Source organism: Abrus precatorius, unplaced genomic scaffold (assembly GCF_003935025.1).
Source record: "Abrus precatorius isolate BTA unplaced genomic scaffold, Abrus_2018 Scaffold3, whole genome shotgun sequence".
Taxonomy (NCBI): domain Eukaryota; kingdom Viridiplantae; phylum Streptophyta; class Magnoliopsida; order Fabales; family Fabaceae; genus Abrus; species Abrus precatorius.
This window is the reverse complement of record NW_020874373.1, coordinates 12,120,893-12,141,148: the sequence shown is the minus strand read 5'-3', so window position 1 is coordinate 12,141,148 and position 20,256 is coordinate 12,120,893. Positions and strand designations below refer to the sequence as shown.

Sequence of the window (20,256 nt, the reverse complement as noted above, 5' to 3'; positions counted from 1 at the left end):
CAATACTACTAAATTAATTAATTCAAAACACATTTTACTAAATTTAAAATAAGTAGATATTCAAATGCCTATTTATTTTTAAAAATAATTTATTCTCAATTATTTGGTACTTTCAATTGCAAAATATTACGTTATTTTTACTATATTTTAAAAAATAGAAAATATTATAATTTTCAAAGTAAACATCTCCTAACTTGTTTAATCAGACGTGGGGCCCAGCATGCAGAGAGCAATCACTATTTATTTATTCCAAGTTAACCCTCTGGACTTAGTTGGATTCCCTAATTTCTCTTTGTTTTGTTTCTCAGTACCGCACGCAACGCGAACACTCACTGTCCATTAAAATTTCGAAACCGAATCAATCGAATTTGAATTTCAATTAACTTTCCTGTGATGCCTTACGTCGTGAGAGAGAATCTTCTGATCGGAAACATCGGCGACGCGGCGGAGATTCTCCAAAACGCCACCGTTCAGCACGTGACACACATCCTCTCCGTTCTCAGCTCCGCTTCCATATCCTTCTTCTCCGAATGGCGTCCCGGCCTCACCATCCCCGCCAAGGACATCGCCAAAGTTCACGTCGCCGACAACGCCGCCGCCAAGTCTGCCCTACCGCCGGAGAAGCTTCTTTACTCCGTCGAGTACGCCGGCCATGACTTGAAGCTAGTTCGCATGGCCGTACCTCTCAGGGACACCGAGAACGAGGACTTGTTGGATTACTTGGATGTTTGCATCGATTTCATCGATCGCAGTCGGAAGGAAGGTTCCGTTTTGGTCCACTGTTTCGCCGGAGTTTCCAGAAGGTTGTAACCGATTTTAATTTCAAGTGCTTTGTATCGGTGAGATTTTCGTGTGTGTCGTAGTGTTAAGGGTTTTGCGTGTGTTTGTTGCAGTGCGGCGGTTATTACGGCGTATTTGATGAGGACCGAACGTCTGTCTAGAGAAGGTTTGGAACTAATACTCTGTTTGGGTCGTGATTGGTTGAACAACTTAATTAATCACTTTTTGAATAAGATTTCACTGTGAAGCTGGTTGAAATAAGAAGAAAAAGAAGAAAAGCTTATTCTAATGATGAAATAAGAGGAAAAAACCGTAAGGATTAGATATGTTTTAAACTAATTTTTCTTTAGTTCAAATAAATTCTTCCAAATGCTTCCTTGGTACATGATAGTGGCTTTACTCAGCAAACTGAGATGCACTACCGGATAGTTTCATCGCTCTCTAGAATATTAACATCGATGTTAGTTCAGTATCGTTAAATGTTAATATGAGTATCTTTTCAAGTTGGCCTCCGTACCTTTGTCCTATTTTTAAAATTAAAGTAAATTGAAGGGTATCTGTGTCTCGAGCTTATATGGTGTTCTTTTCTTTTCTTTTTAAATGTGTTTTCCTGTACTGCAGATGCCCTTGAGTCGTTAAGGCAGAGTTGTGAATTTGTTTGTCCCAACGATGGTTTTTTAGAGCAGGTGTGTATACGAAAGGTCACTTTGTATGGTGGCTTGGATATCTTTTATAACTTATATTGAACTTACTAATCAGAATTATGACATTTTTAATTTTGGGTTTTACTATCTTAGTTGAAAATGTTCGAGGAGATGGGTTTCAAGGTTGATTACTCTAGCCCTATATACAAGCGTTTTCGTCTAAAAATACTAGGTATGGCTTCATCTCCTTTACTTCCATGTTATTGTGGTACCTCATGTCCTTGTATGTTTCAGACAGTATTATTTGTTTTAACACTACTGATGTGAAGAAATAGGTGATTCTAAGCTATACCTTGTATTATTTTGGGGTGTATGGTATACCTCTTACTTCTTTTGTCATGTATCATCCCCGTAATGATGCAACTAATTTTTTATTCTTTATTTTTTTTCTGTTTTGTTACTTTCTTCTTTTTTTTTTTTGGGGTGGGGGGGGGGTGGATTATGGGGAATATTAAAGACAAGGTCAGATATTATGGTTATTCACATGGCTTACTTGTGCGTAAGTGAGTGCTGCTGGAGACAGTGTTTGACCATTCCATTCGTTTTCGTAGGCCACTTCTGGCTTTTATGTTATTTTGCCAACTTAGACCTTTGTCTGTAAAACTATTGCCCTCCTATATTAGCTTAAATTAGTTGGTTACTATTTGGCTATATTAATCACTTTGAAGACGTGAATATTTTTTGTTGTCATTTGTTATCATAATATGCAATTAATTTAGTACCCACCTTCTAATGTTCAATGTTCTTTCTTTTTATAAATAAATCAAGAGGCACTATACCCGTTATAAATTTTCAGAAAGTAGGAACCATGGACTACATGTTACTGTGTTAAAGTTGCTTCCCCTTCCAAATTCTGTTCTGAAACAACTTTTGATAGAGAAAATTAGAGATTGTTTGGTTTGAGAAAATGTTTTCTGTTTTCACATTTAATTATAAAATATCAACTTTTTTTCATTTTATTTCTTGCTTTCAAAAGGTTGAGGTTATAGGAGAAAACTACGATAACATGTGACTCATCTAGTAAGACCTAATTTATGGCAATATCTTCCCCCCTCTCATATCATTGTATTTTATTTATGAAGCTTCTTACCCAGGTTTCCAATTTTTAAGTTAAATTATTCCTACTGGCTGCTGTTTTGGTGTTATGATATTTTGTGCTCTTGCCAATCGTTTTATCTATTATGAGCATTGAAAATGGGGTAATTTTTGCCATCTGAGGAAAGAAATCTCTCTCTCTCTCTCTCTCTCTCTCTCTCTCTCTCTCTTCAGGTGAGAATCATTTCTCAGGGTTGAGGATAGACAGTTCTAAACTTGGTGCGGATCCTGGCATGCCTGTTGAAATTTCTTCAGAGGTGGATGGAGCCGCTAAAGTAGAAAATAATCGTAGTCCTACCTATCGCTGTAAGAAGTGCCGGCGGCTTGTTGCATTGCAAGAACATGTTATAGATCATATTCCTGGTGAGGGTGAGACATCCTTTGAGTGGCACAAGCGGAGAAGTGGCAACCCTTTCAACAAATCCAATGAATCTGAGTGTTCATCCATATTTATTGAGCCTCTACGATGGATGAAAGCTGGTAAGAAAACACTTAACTACAAACTACAATGTCTATCTTTCCAACGAGCTGTGCTCGTGACTTTATGCTGCACTTTTCTGCAGAATGTTCTCATAATTTGTAGAAGAGATTAATAATGGTCTTTTATAATTATCACTATTTTCTTGCCTCTCTTGGAACATTTACTGGATGGCCTTTCTTGACTACATTTGAGCCGAATGTTCTATATATATACATGTAACTGTAAGGTAGTGTGATGATACACAGTGGTATATGCATAAAAGTGACATTTTTTTCGCTGATTTCTCTTGTGACTCAGTTGAGGAAGGCGCACTAGAGGGAAAGTTGTCCTGTGCTCATTGTGATGCCCGTTTAGGATACTTCAACTGGGCTGGCACACAATGCAGCTGCGGAAGCTGGATAACCCCAGCTTTTCAACTCCACAAAAGCCGGATAGACATAAGCCCTATGTAACCCTTGCACGGCTTTATGCATATCCTCATTCCTCAAAAAGGGATGCCACCTGTAATTTTGTCATTGTTCTTGGACTTGTATTCTGCTCAAGTTTTCCAAGCTGGTTCACTGCCAATGAAGTTACGGAAGGAAGGATCCAAATCTTGTTCTTTGGATCTGCTCAGTTTCTCAGGCTGAACCAATGCATTTATGAAAGGGAGGATTGCAGTCTTACACTTCTGTGCTTCTTCCAGAATGACTTTTAGGAGCTATGTTTTGAGATTATGGATTATGGATTTCTAGTAAATTGGCGAGGCATGAGTTGCCTTTCCAATATTAGGGTAGCTCCCATCAGTAAGAATGATGTTCTTCTCTACGAAAGAAAAATGAGTGTTCTCCATTGTACCTGGTTTTTTCTATTCTTAATCTGCTAATTTTTTCTTCGGTTTGAAGAAGTTGGCTAAAAGTTGAAATCGACCCAAGGGTACATAAAATGCATCCACAATGATGTTATAATGCGAATGTATTTCATTCCCAGGATTACTATGCCCTCTTCTGATCATATATATATATATATTTAATTATCTTTTGCCTGTCGGCAATTGGATAAGAACTTGATTGCTCTAAGGTCACACTTAATTGCAGAACGTATCATCAAACGTTATCAATTTCTCTCTGTAAGTTGCAGTGGAAGTACTTGAAGTCAAAATAATTTGCTTCTAATTGAGTAGTACTTGAACCATACAGCAAGCGGAGCGAGGCATCGTGGAACCCTCACCCGAGAATTTTGTGCGTGGGAATGCACCAATCAAATAAAAACATAATACAATAGTACTCTGCACAGTATAACCATACCTTGTCAATGAATTACGTTAAAACATATTGTATAATTCAAGTCAAGTTTTATTTGTTTAGAGGGTTTTAAACATTAATAAACTAAGTTCATAGTTTGAGGTCAGAAATTTCGGGATAGTTTTCCCACATAAAGCTTGATAATTTCTCATCCCAATATTTTTTACGACACCATATTAACCGCAAGAGATGGAAAGTTTAAAGAGCACCTCCACAATGTGCAACATGAGTGTGTGTGAGAGGGGAGGGGATGATTGTATAATAAAGTTCATTATAGACAGTAAGCAGTCCTCATCAAAGTGACATAGTCTCAACAGCTTTCACAGACCAGTATGGAATTGGGCTCCATGTGCTTCATAAATAAACTGCATAGAAGAACCTGCCACTACAGATATCTGATTCACATTTCATAAATGTGCAAGCTTTCCAAAAGTTGCAAGAAATTTTGTACAGGCTCCTAGTTCTCATTCATCTATCAATGCCAGTACTGAAAATGGATATCTAAAGATTCACGTTACGGTGGAAAAAATGATCCCAGGAAAGGAGGAATCCTTGAGGATGATACTATGAATGCCTGAAGTTCACAAACATCCCCAAATCATAATTAGTGAATTTCCTATGCTTCATGAATGGGCTTTCCATCTATCAAGTCAGAACGGTCTGGTTTTAATCATTTATGGGCCACGTTTATGGAATTAGTGAGACTGTGCCTCCAGTAGGATGTTTGTGGCTATATTGACATCATTTCTGGCCTGCACTAGGGCTTGTCTGGCAGAATTCCTGTCAAAGCCCATAGAAACAAGGGTAGTGATAGAGTCCTCCGATGGCTCTACTGCAGATTGCATTGGAGCAGGATAGTTTCTCTGCAGTTAACAGATGATTCTTAGGGCAGCAAAAAATAATGATAATAATTGTCAAAATGTACAGAATCCTACATATTCCTCTAGGAATATTAACATAGAATATAATGCCATAATTACTACATCAAATTGCATGACAAAATTTTCAAACACCAAAGTAAATCTCACACATGGATCACTGAAAGAATAAATACAACCGTGGCAAAAGATTACAACAAATCAAATAACAATATTCTGTTCTGAACACGTTTGTAAATAAACCAGTGAGTCGTTGACCTCTATAAGGTTTCACCAATAGTTTTTCTTAGTCTCCCTCTACCTTTACAGATAGGGCTATTTTCCATCTGAGCTATTCTACTTGCTAGACCTTCAACAGGTCTTCTCCATGGACGCCAAAACCACTTACAGTGAGATTCTACCATTTTTTCACAATAGATGCTACCACAACAACTCAAATGCATTCATGGAGTTGCAGAGAGATCAAACCAGGATCCCATGCTTGCTGGGTGCATGGCATGTCTCCAAGCCATACATGCTTGGTTAAAATGCACCAGCTCTAGGAATGGAAGTGAGCTGAGCTACGTTGAGCTATGCCTAACTCAAGTTAAGCTTGACCAGAACAAGATTAACTTGAGCCCAGTTTGAGTTAACTTCTAGATAATACAAGGGAAAAAAATCAATATGAAAATTGAATAAAACTTCTTTCATAAGTTAAAAGCAAATTATATTCTTTAAGTTTTAGAAAAGTTAAACAAGAAAACTTTAAAAAAAATAGAAAAGCTGATTTTAACTTATGAGAGGAGTTTGATTTATTTCACTACTAAATTTTTTACTCAAGTACTTACTGATAAGTTTAACCAAACTAAACTTTAGTCTAGCTTGGCTTGTTAAGAAATTGAGCCCAGTTTTCTGGCTTAAGCTCAGCTCACTTTCTAGCTCACAAGCTACTTGAATTGATATCTCAATCCTATAATCAATAAATGTTTATCTAATTTTTATCTATTCTAATTGAAAAAAAGCATTTAATGATATAAAAGTAACATCAAACACACCCACAAAAGCTAATGAGCTGAGCATAGGAATGCTCCAGCTTGACTCATTCAACAAAGGAGCCATTATTTTCAATTAAATTCAAGCATAAATGCATAATTCATTAGCCCATGAGCTTTTCTTGTTGAAATCTTAATGAAAGTATCGTGCAAGCTAGCTTGACTCACTTCCAGCCCTAACCAACTGTAATGAGTTCAGTTTGCATTGAAGATACTGGAGGAACAGAAGCAAATGATTTGACAGAAGCTACAAGCTAATATGCCTATGAATATTAACATTAGTGTTCAAAAGGGAACCAGCTTCATTTCATGGCTGCATAGAAAGCTGATTGGGTCATCAAAATTATAGATGCACAGCTGTTTCAGTTATGCAAATGAAACCATGAAAGAGTTACAGGCATAAAGTAAAACTTGCCTCCACTTGGCGAGCTGGATAGGAAGGTATATTCCCAACAACATTCCTTGTTGATGATGTACGTGGACTCCCCATAGATGGCAATGAGATTCGTGAAAAGAATGATGAGATGAACTCTGGGAACTGTAGGATAGGATCACATAAGCACAAACAAATAACAACTTCCAAGTGATCACTTTAAGTATAATAATCTAAACTACATAGTTTTTGAAAATAACAGTGTGGAGGATAAGAAAAAAATTCATGGTTATTACATTTCATAATAGTAGATAAATGAGAGTAATACAATGGAGAGTAACAAGACATTTAAATATACACCATATAGCAGACTTGCATGTAGACACTAAACGGATGTATATTCCTTGACAATGAACCAAATGCAGGAAGTACATGGTGGAGTCAAATTCATTGTTAGACAAGATCATAATTTATTATCGCTGTCTATTGTAAAATATGAGTGTGATTCCTAGCTAGCATTTGGTTTACAGCTAAAAGGGCAGGCAGCATCTAATCTGTAAGTCCTACATAATGCCCATGGAAGATTCAAGATGGATTTATAGAGTTATATAATGCATTGCAAGAATGTGAAGTTCCACGGTTTTATCCTAAAATTGTGATCTTAATAAGACAGTCAAATGCCCAATCATAAGCCTTGTTTGGTTTACTTTGTAAATGAAGTTTTCTTACTTTTCAAAGCAAAAACAGCCTCCAAGATAAGTTGCCCAAACCCCAAAAATCTTGCTTCAGCCAAACTGTGTTTTGTACTTTTGTTAGCAATGCAAACAGGCATTTAGTGTCCATTAATACTAGAAAGATTTCAAAATTGGTTTTACCTCCAAGAAACAAAGTTCAAAATATGCATATTCCAAATAAAAGCTGATTAACCCATCTGACTATTTAATTGAGAGTAATTGATATGTTGATTTTAGCAAATTTTAAAAATTTAAATTACAATTTTGTGATTTTGGTATGCATGTACTTGTATATATAACTCCATATTGACGATGCAACTTAAATCAAGTTGACTATTGAATTATAAGTAATGGATACGGTTGATCTTTCTCATTATATTTTTGGAATTTAAATAACTGTGTGGGATCAAATAGTTACTATAATTTATGTTGATCATAAGATATATCAATGGATTAATGAATCACAAAGTAATCTTGAATTGATGTGAAATTTGCAAAAATTGTTGTGAATGACGGAACCTTTCAATCCAACAGTTAAATTAATGAAATACTAATATATAAAATGTTATTAATTTGAGTAAGATTGATTTTGATCAACAAAACAATATCAATGAAACCCAACACATTTATATATATATATTCCATAGAGAAAACTTGTGACCATAATAAAAGGATAACAAATTACAAGCCATGTGAATCCACTGACATGTAATTTCTAAAATCTAAAATAACAAAACAAACTTCAGCTTAAATTACCTTTGCTTTGCGGATGCAAAAGACATTCAAACGGTACAAGGAACCAGCAAGGATGCCACACATTCCTGGTAAGATGGACCTTCTCCATGATGACAAAAGGAGCTACAACAAAATATATTAGTTTTCAGACACTGAATGGTTCTAGACATGCAGAAGTTATATAAGCACGCACAATGCAGTTCAACAATACCTGAAGACCAGCTAGATATATGAATGACTTGTCTGAGAAGAGGAAACTGAATACACGAAACCGAGTTGAAACAGGAATGTCAAAGAAAAAGGGAACAAATGAAGCAAATATAAGGCCATAAGGTCCAGGAGTGACAAGGTTTGCTGAAGGATCTGCAAAAGGTGGACATAAAACTTTCAAAGAATAAACACAAGTTACTTTTTTAAAAAGAAAACGAAGGTCAGTATTTTAAGTATCAAATTGCACAAAGCCACACATAAATGACCAAATAATAACATCTTAAGCATTGAATTGCTCTATCTAATTAAATTATTCAAATACACAAATTACACACAGTAAACTGCTCTATCAAATTCTTATATAATATGTGCAGTAGCATCTAGCACTATAAAAAGAAGACAGGTCATCTCAACATGTATAAATTAGACGAGCTATTTGTGAATTATTTAAACTCAATTCATTGAATACTTGAATGCTTAATCAAGCTTGTTTGTTTTACAAAAACAAGCAAGCTCAAGCTTGACTATAGACTCAATCACATAAATGAGTTAAGTTCATGCTTTTTAGACTAGACACTAAAAGCTCCTAAATAGCTTGTGTGAGTGAATGCGTGTGTGTATAATGATAAAAAGTAAAGTTTAGATAAGGGGGATTCAGCAAATTTTAATTTTATGTAAAGAATTTTAATTACCTAATTTTCATGTTTAACGATTCATTTAAATTTAGTTCATTCTCTAGCATGAAAAAGTCTATTATACAAAATTAATAAACTTGAAAATATTTCAAGATTTGAAAAAGGGATTAAGCTATAAATGAACTAAACAAATTGAGTTCAAGCTTGAGCTTCAAGTACTCAACTTAACTTCATCCCTGCATAAAAATACGCTATTACCAGCAAATATAGTGTCTAAACTCTACAATAAACAAGCAATATGTTTTCTTAGTTTTCCAACTTCTTGATGGAAGATTTTGTAACCATGGATTGTTGTGTTGATTTCAATACAAAACCATCTCACAGGTTGAAGATTGAAAGTAGAGTGTGAGGATTTGAGATTTTGTGCTTATGTCTATAATGATTGAGGCATCCCTAAATAAGTAACCTTTCAGGCCTTCAAAAGGATGACTTCTCAAATGAAGATGATTCACTAGTTATGAGGTTGTCAATTGTCATGATACTTATGATATTTGAGCTACAGTTTAGTTAGAAGTATGCCAAAGATTTTTTGTCTCTAAAACACCCCGTTATGTGAAAGCCCTTTGGGCTTGAACAAAACATAAAGCATGAGCCCACTGTACAATGTGTTGGAATTCAAATAGAAGAATCGACGCTGAAAAGAACAAAATCCTGACTGTAAATCAAACAGGCTGCTATTTCATGTCAAGTCAAGGAACTGTTAGAATATCAAGAAAATACCTCAACAATAATATTGTATCCCAAAATACTATAGTGTATTATAGATGATCTCTTAGGAATTGTTTCCATATTTCATTATATTGCATGAATAGTTTCCTTACTTAATTATATTAGGAATTTAATGTTAGTATAAATATGGGTCAATGCATTGTATTTTACAATACATCCTTCATGCCAAATATCAATATAATTTTATTATTCCATGCATTTCTTTCCCCTTTCTTCCTCCTTCCATACTAAAATGATCAACAGGAATGACTATCACAAAACCTTAAGCTATTAGGCATAACTGCTTAAGGCAAAGAGTGTTTAACTAAAAACTATTCATTAAAAATAGGTGGATGTCTGTTGTGTGGATAGCGAATAATTATTACAGATGCTCACTGTTCAGAATAACAGATAAATCAACCATGCTGATTATTAATAGACATAGTCACTAGGAATTTCTATGTTTGAACCACATGAATGCCCTAAAATATTCGTACATGGAAGAATACTTCGTTCTTCACCCTTAGAAGCAAGGCATATATTCCTGATTTCAAATGTTTAATTGATTGGTGTGCTAAGTTGCATCTTACTCATCTTAGCTTTTTAGTCTTTTTACTTCTGTCTTGGTCAAGTTCTTGAGGTTTTCTTATTCTCTTACTTTTGTGCCTCTCTTTTATATTCAGATAAATTCTTTTGTAAAAACAAATTGTTTTTGAAAATGGTTTCTGACAAACTTTACCCTTCAGAGTTTAATGGGCTTACAAACTCAGTGAAAATTAAATGTGAAATATACTTACTCTTTAATTACACAGATGAAGAAAAGATATTGACTACAAGAAATTAGGAATCAAGTTACCTACTCTTTTTGGAAAAGCTCTTGAACCATCTTTAGGAAGTGTATGGATAAGGCAGTTTGCCTCATTAAGCAAATGAGCAAGTGATTAGGTATTAGAGAAATAAATGAGTCATAGGTTTGATCAAAATAAAATATATTATGTTACTATGGTTCAAGAGAATGTAACAGTATCTACATGGATGCCACAGTGGAGGTGGTTGAATCAAGACTAGGCAGTAAGCATCTTTATGGATGCTTTATTCTATCTCTGCTACGAAAAGCCAAGCCAACTTGTTGAGTTTCTTGCAAGTGTTTAGCTCATTGAAACTGCCAGTCACTGGCTTAGCCTTTTCTTCCCAATAGAAACAGAATTCCTTAGGGAAGAACCTTAATCACTACCTTTCACAAATACACCTTAGATGCATTCTATTTTAACTCAATGTGGGATATCCACAAATAACTCTTGTGATGTTAATATCAAACACAAAAAGAACTGGTCAACCTTTGTGTTTCAGGAATAATCAGCCATATGCTCACAGAGCAATCTCATATAAATACCCTTTTTCAGTAACGTGCTACTGACCTTATTTTTTCAGGTGAGCAGTTAAAATAAAGCACAATCTTAACCTTATGAACATAAACATGTCAGTACACCATTATAAAAGCACCAACTGACACTCCTCAAATTTTGAAATTAAAATAATCTTTAGCTTTAACATAGTTTTGACTCTTGCATTTAGCTACTCGCCCATTTGATCATTCCTTGCTACACAATTAAGATCAAGCATAGAAGTATACAAGATGCCTCAAATGTAGTGGTATTCTCAAAACTTATTCATAACGAAACAATTGTTATTCTTCTCTCACATCATCTTGTCATCCGAACTGGCATAAACCATCTTTCTGGCCAGAATTAGATTAAATGGTTTGGCTAGAGAAACTACCTTAATGTAATTCATTCATGTATATGAATTCATGCCATCAAACTTGTTTAGATATATGGACATTTACCAACAAATGAAAAAATATCAACTTGAATTTATAGATCTGAAACAGACAACAAATATAGGATACTATTTACAGGCAGAAAAAATAGTGTCATCAGTAAATTGAATCCTCACACTCCATGTTTACATATCAGCCTGAACCCCAAGAAAAGCATCCAACTTAAGAACCTGTTTACACTTTAGAATGGAAAATGATAACAAGTTGATGGTAGGCATTTTGAAGTAAAATAATCACATGATTAGGGCACATTTTTAGTAGTTCAATAAGTTAGTAATGTATTTTACCTAACTAATACCAAACTCATATCATATATTAATATTAGATATAAGGAAATAATTAATTGAACAGGTCTGATAGTATAATGTCAAATGTCCCGAAATTCATTCACTTAATGATACAAGCTACTGACACAAACAATGACCCTAGGCCCTTTAAATCAAAAGAAAATTGAAACAGTTTTGAAAATTATAATAATTTGAAGACTTAAATTTTTAACACCCAGTGTGAAATGAAGGCCTCAAGTTTTAAAAAGTCATGTTTATCACTTTATGTACCTCCAAATTGTGTATTGTCAAGCAGTTTGCTCAGCCTTGCCTAAATAGCATTAAGACATGAAGGCATCAAACCTCTTTAAATTACCGAAGTTCAAAATTATATCTGCACTAAAATATCTTATGAAGGGAGGTTCCACAGAAATGGAAAATCATATATCCTGTCATATGTATTCCTCACTAAATTGGTATTTGAAAAAGCTCATCAAATGTCAAAAAAGTTTAAAAATAAAAGTACAAGATGAACAAAAACAGTCGAGAAGGAAAATTCAGCACATGAATAGAAGTAATATGCACAAGCAAATGCATAATAGCATATACAGAGATTAATCAAAGTTAAAGTTAAAGTGGTAAAAAAAGGCATATATAAAGGCCAATATTGAAAATAATACCTTTTAAAAGAGCTATTGTAAGGACCTCTAACAGTAGTGAAGTTAATATGGAGAACAGGATAAAGACCTGCATAAAGAGGACACACTGACATATCAAAACCCCACACAAGGTACACAGAGCAAAACATTACCCTCCTCCCCCAGGCATGTAAGGTGTCAATGGAATTAATGTGCAATCAATCTAACAAATCATATACCTAACATTTTTTTATTAACCAGAAATTGGATAAGAAAATATATCTATAGAGATAACATATAAACTCCTGAATATAAACTTACAAATTACAAATTTACTTACCGAGTATTTATTGGAACCTATTTGTCTCTCAAAGACCCTGAAATAATACAGCAAATACAGTCCAAACATCAACTCCGGTGTTGATGAGAAGGAAAGTGTGGACATGATCAACTTCCAAAGGCGAAACTTTCCAAAAATATCCTGCCCGAAGGAGAAGAGAATGGGTTAAGACTATATAGTTAATGCATCATAAGTTCAGGTCTGTGTAAAAGATAACAAAGTTGCAGTGTTTCTAGTGTTTAAATACTCTAGAAGGAATATAATGACTAAGAAGTGTTAACCCTCCCACCAGATTTGTTCATTAATAACATCAAATGAATCTGAATCTCAAACTTACATAGATGGAGATTCCTATATAACCATATCATCACAAATTGACATCAAGCCAGGCAATTTAAACAAATCAAAATCATAACCTAAACCAACACACTCAATTTAAATAAACCCAAAAGATCAAAATCAAAATTCGAAAACCGATGACTGACCTAATTCATTCCTATAACACACATGCAAAATCCAGTTGCATAAGCATTCGAAAAATAACACATTGAGGCTAATTAACAAAAAAATTTGAAAAATTAAAAAGAAAAGGCAAAAGGGGCACCTGATAAGACAACCCCAGAGTGTTGAAACGGCCTTGGATCCCGAAGAAGATTGTGAAGAGCGCCGAAGCGATGATAAAAGCCCTTGTGACAGGAGCATTTGCTGTGAACAAACACACACATAACTAAGCATTTGAATATAAACACGAATCAAAAAGAGAAAAACGTTGTGACCAAAAAGGTAAAGGGGTGTGAAAAATGAACACCCCGGATGATTATACGGTTCGGGAAAGAGAATTGACGCACTGAAACCAGATGGACCTCCGTTCATCTTCGCACTGAAGTAAAAAGCAACGACCTTTTTCTTCAGTTATTTTTCTCTTTTTTTCGCCTTGCAAACTTGCCTTCTCTTCTCTATTCTGTTCGATTCTTTCTTCCTCAGTTTCGTTTATATTGAAGCAATTATTTATTAATTAAATTTGCTTATATTAGTGGAAAGGGAAAATAAAAAAGTGATTTTGAATGACTTCTTTGGAACCTTCTGTTCTCTTAACAACCTCCTTGGTTGAAGGAGCTAGGCGGCTTATTTTCTTGTTTATTTATTTACTTATTTTTATTTACATCACAAAATTAAGGATATGTTACAAGTTATTGCTAGTTTTTAATTTTTATTTTTAAATATAAATTTTAAAATGAAAACATTCAGTTGAAATTAAATTAAAATAATTTTTATTCAATTTAAAAGTATTTGATTTTAGTTATTTCAAAAAAATAATATGTTTCCTTCAAAACTGTTGTTAGTTTTAAATTTTGAAAATTTTTAAAACATAAGACCAGATTTTAGTCTTATTATTTTAAATTTTATAATTTTATATTTAAATTAAGTTTGTTTAGCATTAAAGTGAAGATAAAGTTAAAGATAAAAGAGAGAAAAATAATAGTAACATAATAAACTTGTGATGATAAAAGTAGTAGTTGAAACATAGTAACAAGTGTGTTAGTGATAATGGCAATGACTTGAATATAATATTAGTGGCAATAATAATAGTAGTAGAATTGACAATAATAGTATCACGAGATATGATAGTCATAAAAATGACAATAAAAATGGTAAAAGTTATACCAATAATAAATATAGTTGTGATAATAACAATAATAATTGTAATGATAATGATTATAATTGTTGTGACTAAAGTTATATATTTGAGACAATGATTATTGAGTAGTGATAATGAGTGATAAGTATAATGATGATAAGAATTAACAAGTAATAATTGACAAAGATAAGAAGCATATTAATGGTAGTGATAATAACTTATGATATTAGTGATAATAACAACAATAGTGGCAATGATGATGACAGTGACAAATGGTAATAGTTATGATAGTACAATAATTATAGAAATGTTATAATGGTGATTTAAATGATGATAGTAAGTGATAACAATAACAACAATTATTAGAATCAAATTCATCAAACAAATTAAACATGATTAAATCTATTTAATAAGTTTTGGAGGTAGGCTCAAGCTAGCCTATCAAATCAATCAATCAATCAATTTTGTCTAATTTACCTAAAATACACACAAGTATAGTATTCATCATTATTTTAGATTTTAGTGTTATAGTTATTATCATTGTTGTTGCCACATTTTTAACTATCATTAGTTGTGCTATTCTTATAATTATCGTTGTTATTACCATTATTACTAGCACTAAAATTATTTGCTTGCTACTTCACATGCCTTTATTATACCACACTATCCCTAAAAAGACTTAGATTATAAAACAAAATGTAGTTTATGTGTTATAAATTTATGATTTAATATTAAAATTTTAAAAATATTCAAATCTCTAGCAATTTTTTTTCAATTTTTTACCCATACATTTTATAATTAAAAGATAATATTATTTAAATTACAGTAAGTATTAATTATTAATTTTTTTTAATAAAGATATGAATCTAATTCACCATTTTCTAAGAACATAATCTCCTACTAAATTCAAATCCGTTGATAATCTTTAATAAATTTTGATTTCTCAAATATAAAAGTATAGTTAATAAATAAATTATAATATTATAATTACGAACTAATATATTTGTAATAAAATTATGATAAAGAATATAGATTATGAAATTAGTAACATTTATTTAATAGTTATGATTTTGTATTGTACCTTTTATAATAAGCATTTTATCTTAAAAAAGTGAAATTTTAATGTTAAAAATAATATTATTAATAGTGAGATATCACTTACCATGGTAATATAAGAAAACTATAAGCTGGTAGTGTTTATATTTAAGAAGGAGATAAGAAGGAGGGAAAAATATCAAACTAAAATATAACAGATAAGAGATTAAGTCCTATCTTAGTTAGACAATCAGCATAGTAAACCTCTCTACAAATATGAACAAATCTAACAAAGCTAATAGATTTTAAAGTCTCTCTAATGTTACAAATTAAATGGAACAAGGGGTGAGAGGGTTGTTGGACATTCAAAATAAGGTTAATGGTCTCTTTGGAGTCACTTTCTATTTAGACAGTCTTCACTCTATATTTAATCACCACCTGAATTCCTTGGAAAATGTCCCATAACTCAGCCATAGTAAGAGAACAAGGCTCCAAGCTGCTGTAATTTCAAATGGTCTAGAGGAGGAGGAATCCATCTGACCTTACCATGACCAGAGACTAACTTAGATATAGGTTTGACTTTATCACTGCAACAATAGAAGAAAAAATTAGTATCATGAAGAATTTTTTGAGTTAAATTAGTAGGAGAGACAGAGGAGTTCTGAAAAATAAATTCATTTATATCCTTTCAAAGGTTCCAAACATTGACAACAAACATCATACTCTAATTTTGAAAATTCATGAATGAAAGAAAGACAAATTTGATAACATCCAGTCATATAAACCCTTACTAAAGAATTGATGCCCATTGATCAAGTAAAATAAAATAATGTCAGACTTTTTTAGCATAGAAACAATATCTCAAAATATGCATAATAGTTTCAAAACCTTCCCTACACCTAATACAGGTTGGGAAATCAATCATACCACGTCTAAATATCTCATCATTTGTGAGTAATTTTCTATGGGCTAATTTTCAGAGCAAAAAAAAAATAACTTTAGCAGGGCCTTTCCAGGGCCATATAGTTTAAAATAAAACATAACTATTACTAGACTGATGGACAAAATTATAAATTAATTGATGAGTTGATTTAATTGAAAAAACTTCATTCTTTTTGGCATTCCAATAGACTATGTTAGATCCACTAGATATATTAGGAGGACTAATTTGAGTTATAAGATGATAGATTTGGTCAGAGAGAACAAAAGAGATTCTCTCCTAATCCCACTCCCCTTTTTCAACAAATAGGCCAACAAGAGAATCTATGTTCAAATTAGAAACATAAGCTAAAGCATGATTAGACAATTTACTAATATTAGAAATTCAATTGTTCAAAATCTTAATAGATATACCATTCTTGACAAACCACCCTAAACCCTAAGTAAAGAGGAGCTAAATAGACATGAGATCTCTTAAAAAATGAGAAACTTTATGAAATTTTCTAGATCCTAAATTGATGTCTATATTAAAGTTATACTTATGGCTGAAGACTTGAGTGCACATGTTAGAAAGGTTATTTACTAATCTCTAGCACAATTTCATTAACTAAACTTTACTTTTTAATTTACATTGTACTTATAAGATTTCCTTCTTCATTAGCAAAGAAGGCACATTCTTTATTTTTTTAATCTATACTTTAGTCTTTAATTAGCATTTTTTATTTTTATTTTTGCATTCCTTGAAAAGAACATACCATGATTTGTTGAAGGTGATCCAAATATGGTGCCCACGTGCATCTGTTCACCAACCATTCCCTAAAACCTTCGTTACCAGTCATAACTCCTTTCAAAATTGTTACCCAAATAACACCAATCACAATCCAAACTTCATCACCAAACTAGACGCAAGATATATCTGCCTAACTTCTGAGTCAATCAATATGACACTATGAACATGCATTACACCACTTCTCCCAAGCAAACCACCATAAAAAACACTTCATCCCTAATGAGTAAGGCAAATTTGCTTCCATCCACCACCATCACATCTATCTATATCTTGAACCCCACATCATCATCATCACCTTTACCTCACACTAACCAACCACTACAAGACTCCCTTTTATCACACCAAATCCAAAAATCAATATAGATTTCAATCCCATAATTTATATGAAACGATCTTGGTAACACATATCTAAGAGCATTAATTATTTTTATCATAAATCATTGTATAATGTATTATTAAAAAAAATTCTTTTTTATTTTTAATTTCTTAACTAATACTTTTATGATATTGATTAGCATTCTCTAAAAAGAGTTAATACAAACTAAAAGAAAAATTATTATTGATTATGAATACTCTATATTACAAAGGAGAAAGAAATTTATACAAAAGGTTAACATAACTAGAAATAAAGCCGTATCTAGAAGGATCTAATCAAAACTAAATAATAACAAAACATATCTTTAGAATATCAAAACTGATTACTAATTATTATTAGCGTCAATACTCCATTCAACCTGGAGGGTATATGTTTATTACTCCCAACTTGGAAACCAAATAAGAAAAATGAGAAGAATCAAGAGCCTTAGTCATGATATCAGCAGTTTGCTCACGAGTTGAAATTGGTAGCAAATGAAAAAGTTTAGCATGAAGCTTTTCCCGAACTAGGTGGCAGTCAATCTCTATATGTTTCGTACGTTCATGGAAGACATCATTGTGAGCTATATGACGGGCAAACTGACTATCACAGTATAGTAATGAAGGAGTGATGAAAGGAATTTTCAAGTCTTAAAGTAAATATGTCAACCATTGAAACTCATAGACAGTGGAAGCCAAGACTCTCTATTCAGCCTTGGAGGAAGATTCCAATATAGTGGGCTGCTTCTTGGATTTCCATGATATGAGAGAATCACCCAGAAATATGTAATAACTAGTGATTGATTGTTGAGTCCCTGAATAAGTCCCCCAATCAAAATCGCTAAAAGCTTTAAGTTGTAGAGAGGATGTAGCTGGATAGAAGATTCCTTGGTCAATGACACCTTTTAAGTACCTAAGAATCCGAACAACAGCTTGATGATGTGAGTTAGTGGGACAGGACATAAACTGGCTAAGTTGTTGCATAGAAAAAGCAATGTCAGGTTTGGTTGTTGTTAAGTAAAGAAGCTTCCTAATTAGTCTTCTATAACCAGGGGCATCATGATAGGGTTGAGTATTCAACTCCTGTTTCTTGGAGAATTTAACCATGGGGGTTGAGACTGGTTTAGCTGCAATATACCCAATCAGAAAGAAGATCTAAAGTATATTTTCTTTGAGAAATAGTAATACCAATTTGAGACCGAGCCACCTCCAAGCCAAGGAAATATTTCAGATGGCCCAAATCTTATTTTAAATTTGCTGTGAAGTTGTTGCTTAACAAATTGAATTTCTATGGTATTAGTTCTAGCCAAAATCAAGTCATCAACATAAATCAATATGACAGTAAAATGATTGTTAGAAAGCTTAGTAAACAAAGAATGATCATGTTGAGATTGATGATAGCCAAGAGAAGTAAGGTAAGTATGAAGTTTACATACATAATTAGGACCAAGTGAAGGGATTCCTTGAGGAATAGTCATGTAAACATCCTCTTCTAGATAGCCATGCAAAAAGGCATTATTAATATCTAATTGACAAAGATGCCAATTTTGGCAGGAGGCAATGGCCAAAAGAAGTCTAACGATACTCATTTAGCAACAGGAGCAAAGCTGTCAAACAGTCAAAGTCATCTAACCCTTCTATTTGATTATACCCTTTAGCCATAAGCTTGGCTTTATATATTTCAATAGAACCATTTGATTTGTATTTGATTTTATAAACCCATTTAGAACCAATCGGAGTCTTTTTTATAGGGAAAGAGACTATAGACCAGGTCCCATTTTCAGTTAAAGCTTGTATTTCATCATTCATTACTTCAACCTAATGATCAAATTTGATAGCAATGTCTTGAGGAAAAAAAAATCAAAAAAAATATTGTCAACATGAGAGATATTTTCAGAAATAGTATGTTTGTATGTGAATCTATCTTCATAAAAAATAACATTCTTGCTAACATGTAACTGCCTACAGATAAGATCCATTATTATATACACTTTTGTACCAGCTTTATATCCTAGAAAAACACATTTTCTAGCCCTACTATCAAGTTTGGATCTATTTTGGATTTAGGTAGAAGTATAGCAAAGACTACCAAAAATTTTAAGATCAAGCAAAGTAGGTGCTTCATTGTAAAATAATTGAAAAGGACTCTTACCTTGCAAGATTGGTGATAGAAGTCTATTAATGAGGTATACTGCATGCTTGACAGCAAATCCTCAGAATACCTTTGCCATATGAGAATGAAACAATAGGACTAATTACATTAAGAATGTGCCTGTACTTCCTTTCAACAATAGAGTTCTATTGTGGAGTCTCCACACAAGATGTTTGGTGCATGATGTCATGCTTAGCATATGCAAGATGCTTAACAAATTGAGTTCCATTATCTGATCTAATACATTTGATTCTTTTACCAAATTGTGCATAAACTATAATTATAAAATTCTCAATAAGATCTTTAGTTTCACTCTTAGATTTCATGAGAAAAATCCAAACATGTCTTGAATAATCATCTATCATAGTTAAAAAAATATTTATGACCATGTATTGAAGGGACAGAAACAGGACCTCAAATGTCCATATTTACAAGTTCAAAAGAAGTATTACTTTTACTATGACTAATGGGAAAGGGGAGTTTGATTTGTTTGACAAAATGACAAAAATCACAAACTGTACTGGAATTGAATTGAACATAAGAAAATTGTTTGTTC

At 32.8% G+C, this 20,256-nt stretch overlaps 3 protein-coding genes across 4 annotated transcripts; 1 reads left to right on the top strand and 2 right to left on the bottom strand.

Moving 5' to 3' along the window:
* The first annotated feature begins 287 nt into the window (after positions 1 to 287).
* Positions 288 to 4,074, top strand: LOC113862663 (dual specificity protein phosphatase 12-like). The gene is made up of 6 exons (XM_027495770.1): positions 288 to 803; positions 894 to 946; positions 1,402 to 1,466; positions 1,578 to 1,656; positions 2,754 to 3,059; positions 3,358 to 4,074. Exons 1-6 carry the CDS (start codon positions 394 to 396, stop codon positions 3,510 to 3,512), a joined length of 1,068 nt encoding a protein of 355 aa, XP_027351571.1. The 5' UTR covers positions 288 to 393; the 3' UTR covers positions 3,513 to 4,074.
* LOC113862664 (rhomboid-like protein 20) lies at positions 3,937 to 13,783 on the bottom strand. 2 transcript variants are annotated; one of them, XM_027495771.1, is made up of 8 exons: positions 13,640 to 13,783; positions 13,396 to 13,496; positions 12,792 to 12,932; positions 12,494 to 12,560; positions 8,306 to 8,457; positions 8,116 to 8,217; positions 6,668 to 6,790; positions 3,937 to 5,206 (listed from the first exon to the last, which is right to left on the bottom strand). In XM_027495771.1, the coding sequence occupies exons 1-8, from the start codon at positions 13,662 to 13,664 to the stop codon at positions 5,039 to 5,041; spliced, it is 879 nt and encodes a 292-aa protein (XP_027351572.1). In that variant the 5' UTR covers positions 13,665 to 13,783; the 3' UTR covers positions 3,937 to 5,038. The 2 variants fall into 2 exon arrangements, with proteins under 2 accessions (XP_027351572.1, XP_027351573.1); XM_027495772.1 differs by having other exon boundaries at positions 4,581 to 5,206; positions 6,707 to 6,790; positions 13,640 to 13,781.
* Positions 13,784 to 18,253: 4,470 nt separating this feature from the next.
* LOC113862185 (uncharacterized mitochondrial protein AtMg00240-like) lies at positions 18,254 to 18,655 on the bottom strand. The gene has a single exon (XM_027495303.1). The coding sequence runs from the start codon at positions 18,653 to 18,655 to the stop codon at positions 18,254 to 18,256; it is 402 nt and encodes a 133-aa protein (XP_027351104.1).
* Positions 18,656 to 20,256: the final 1,601 nt, after the last annotated feature.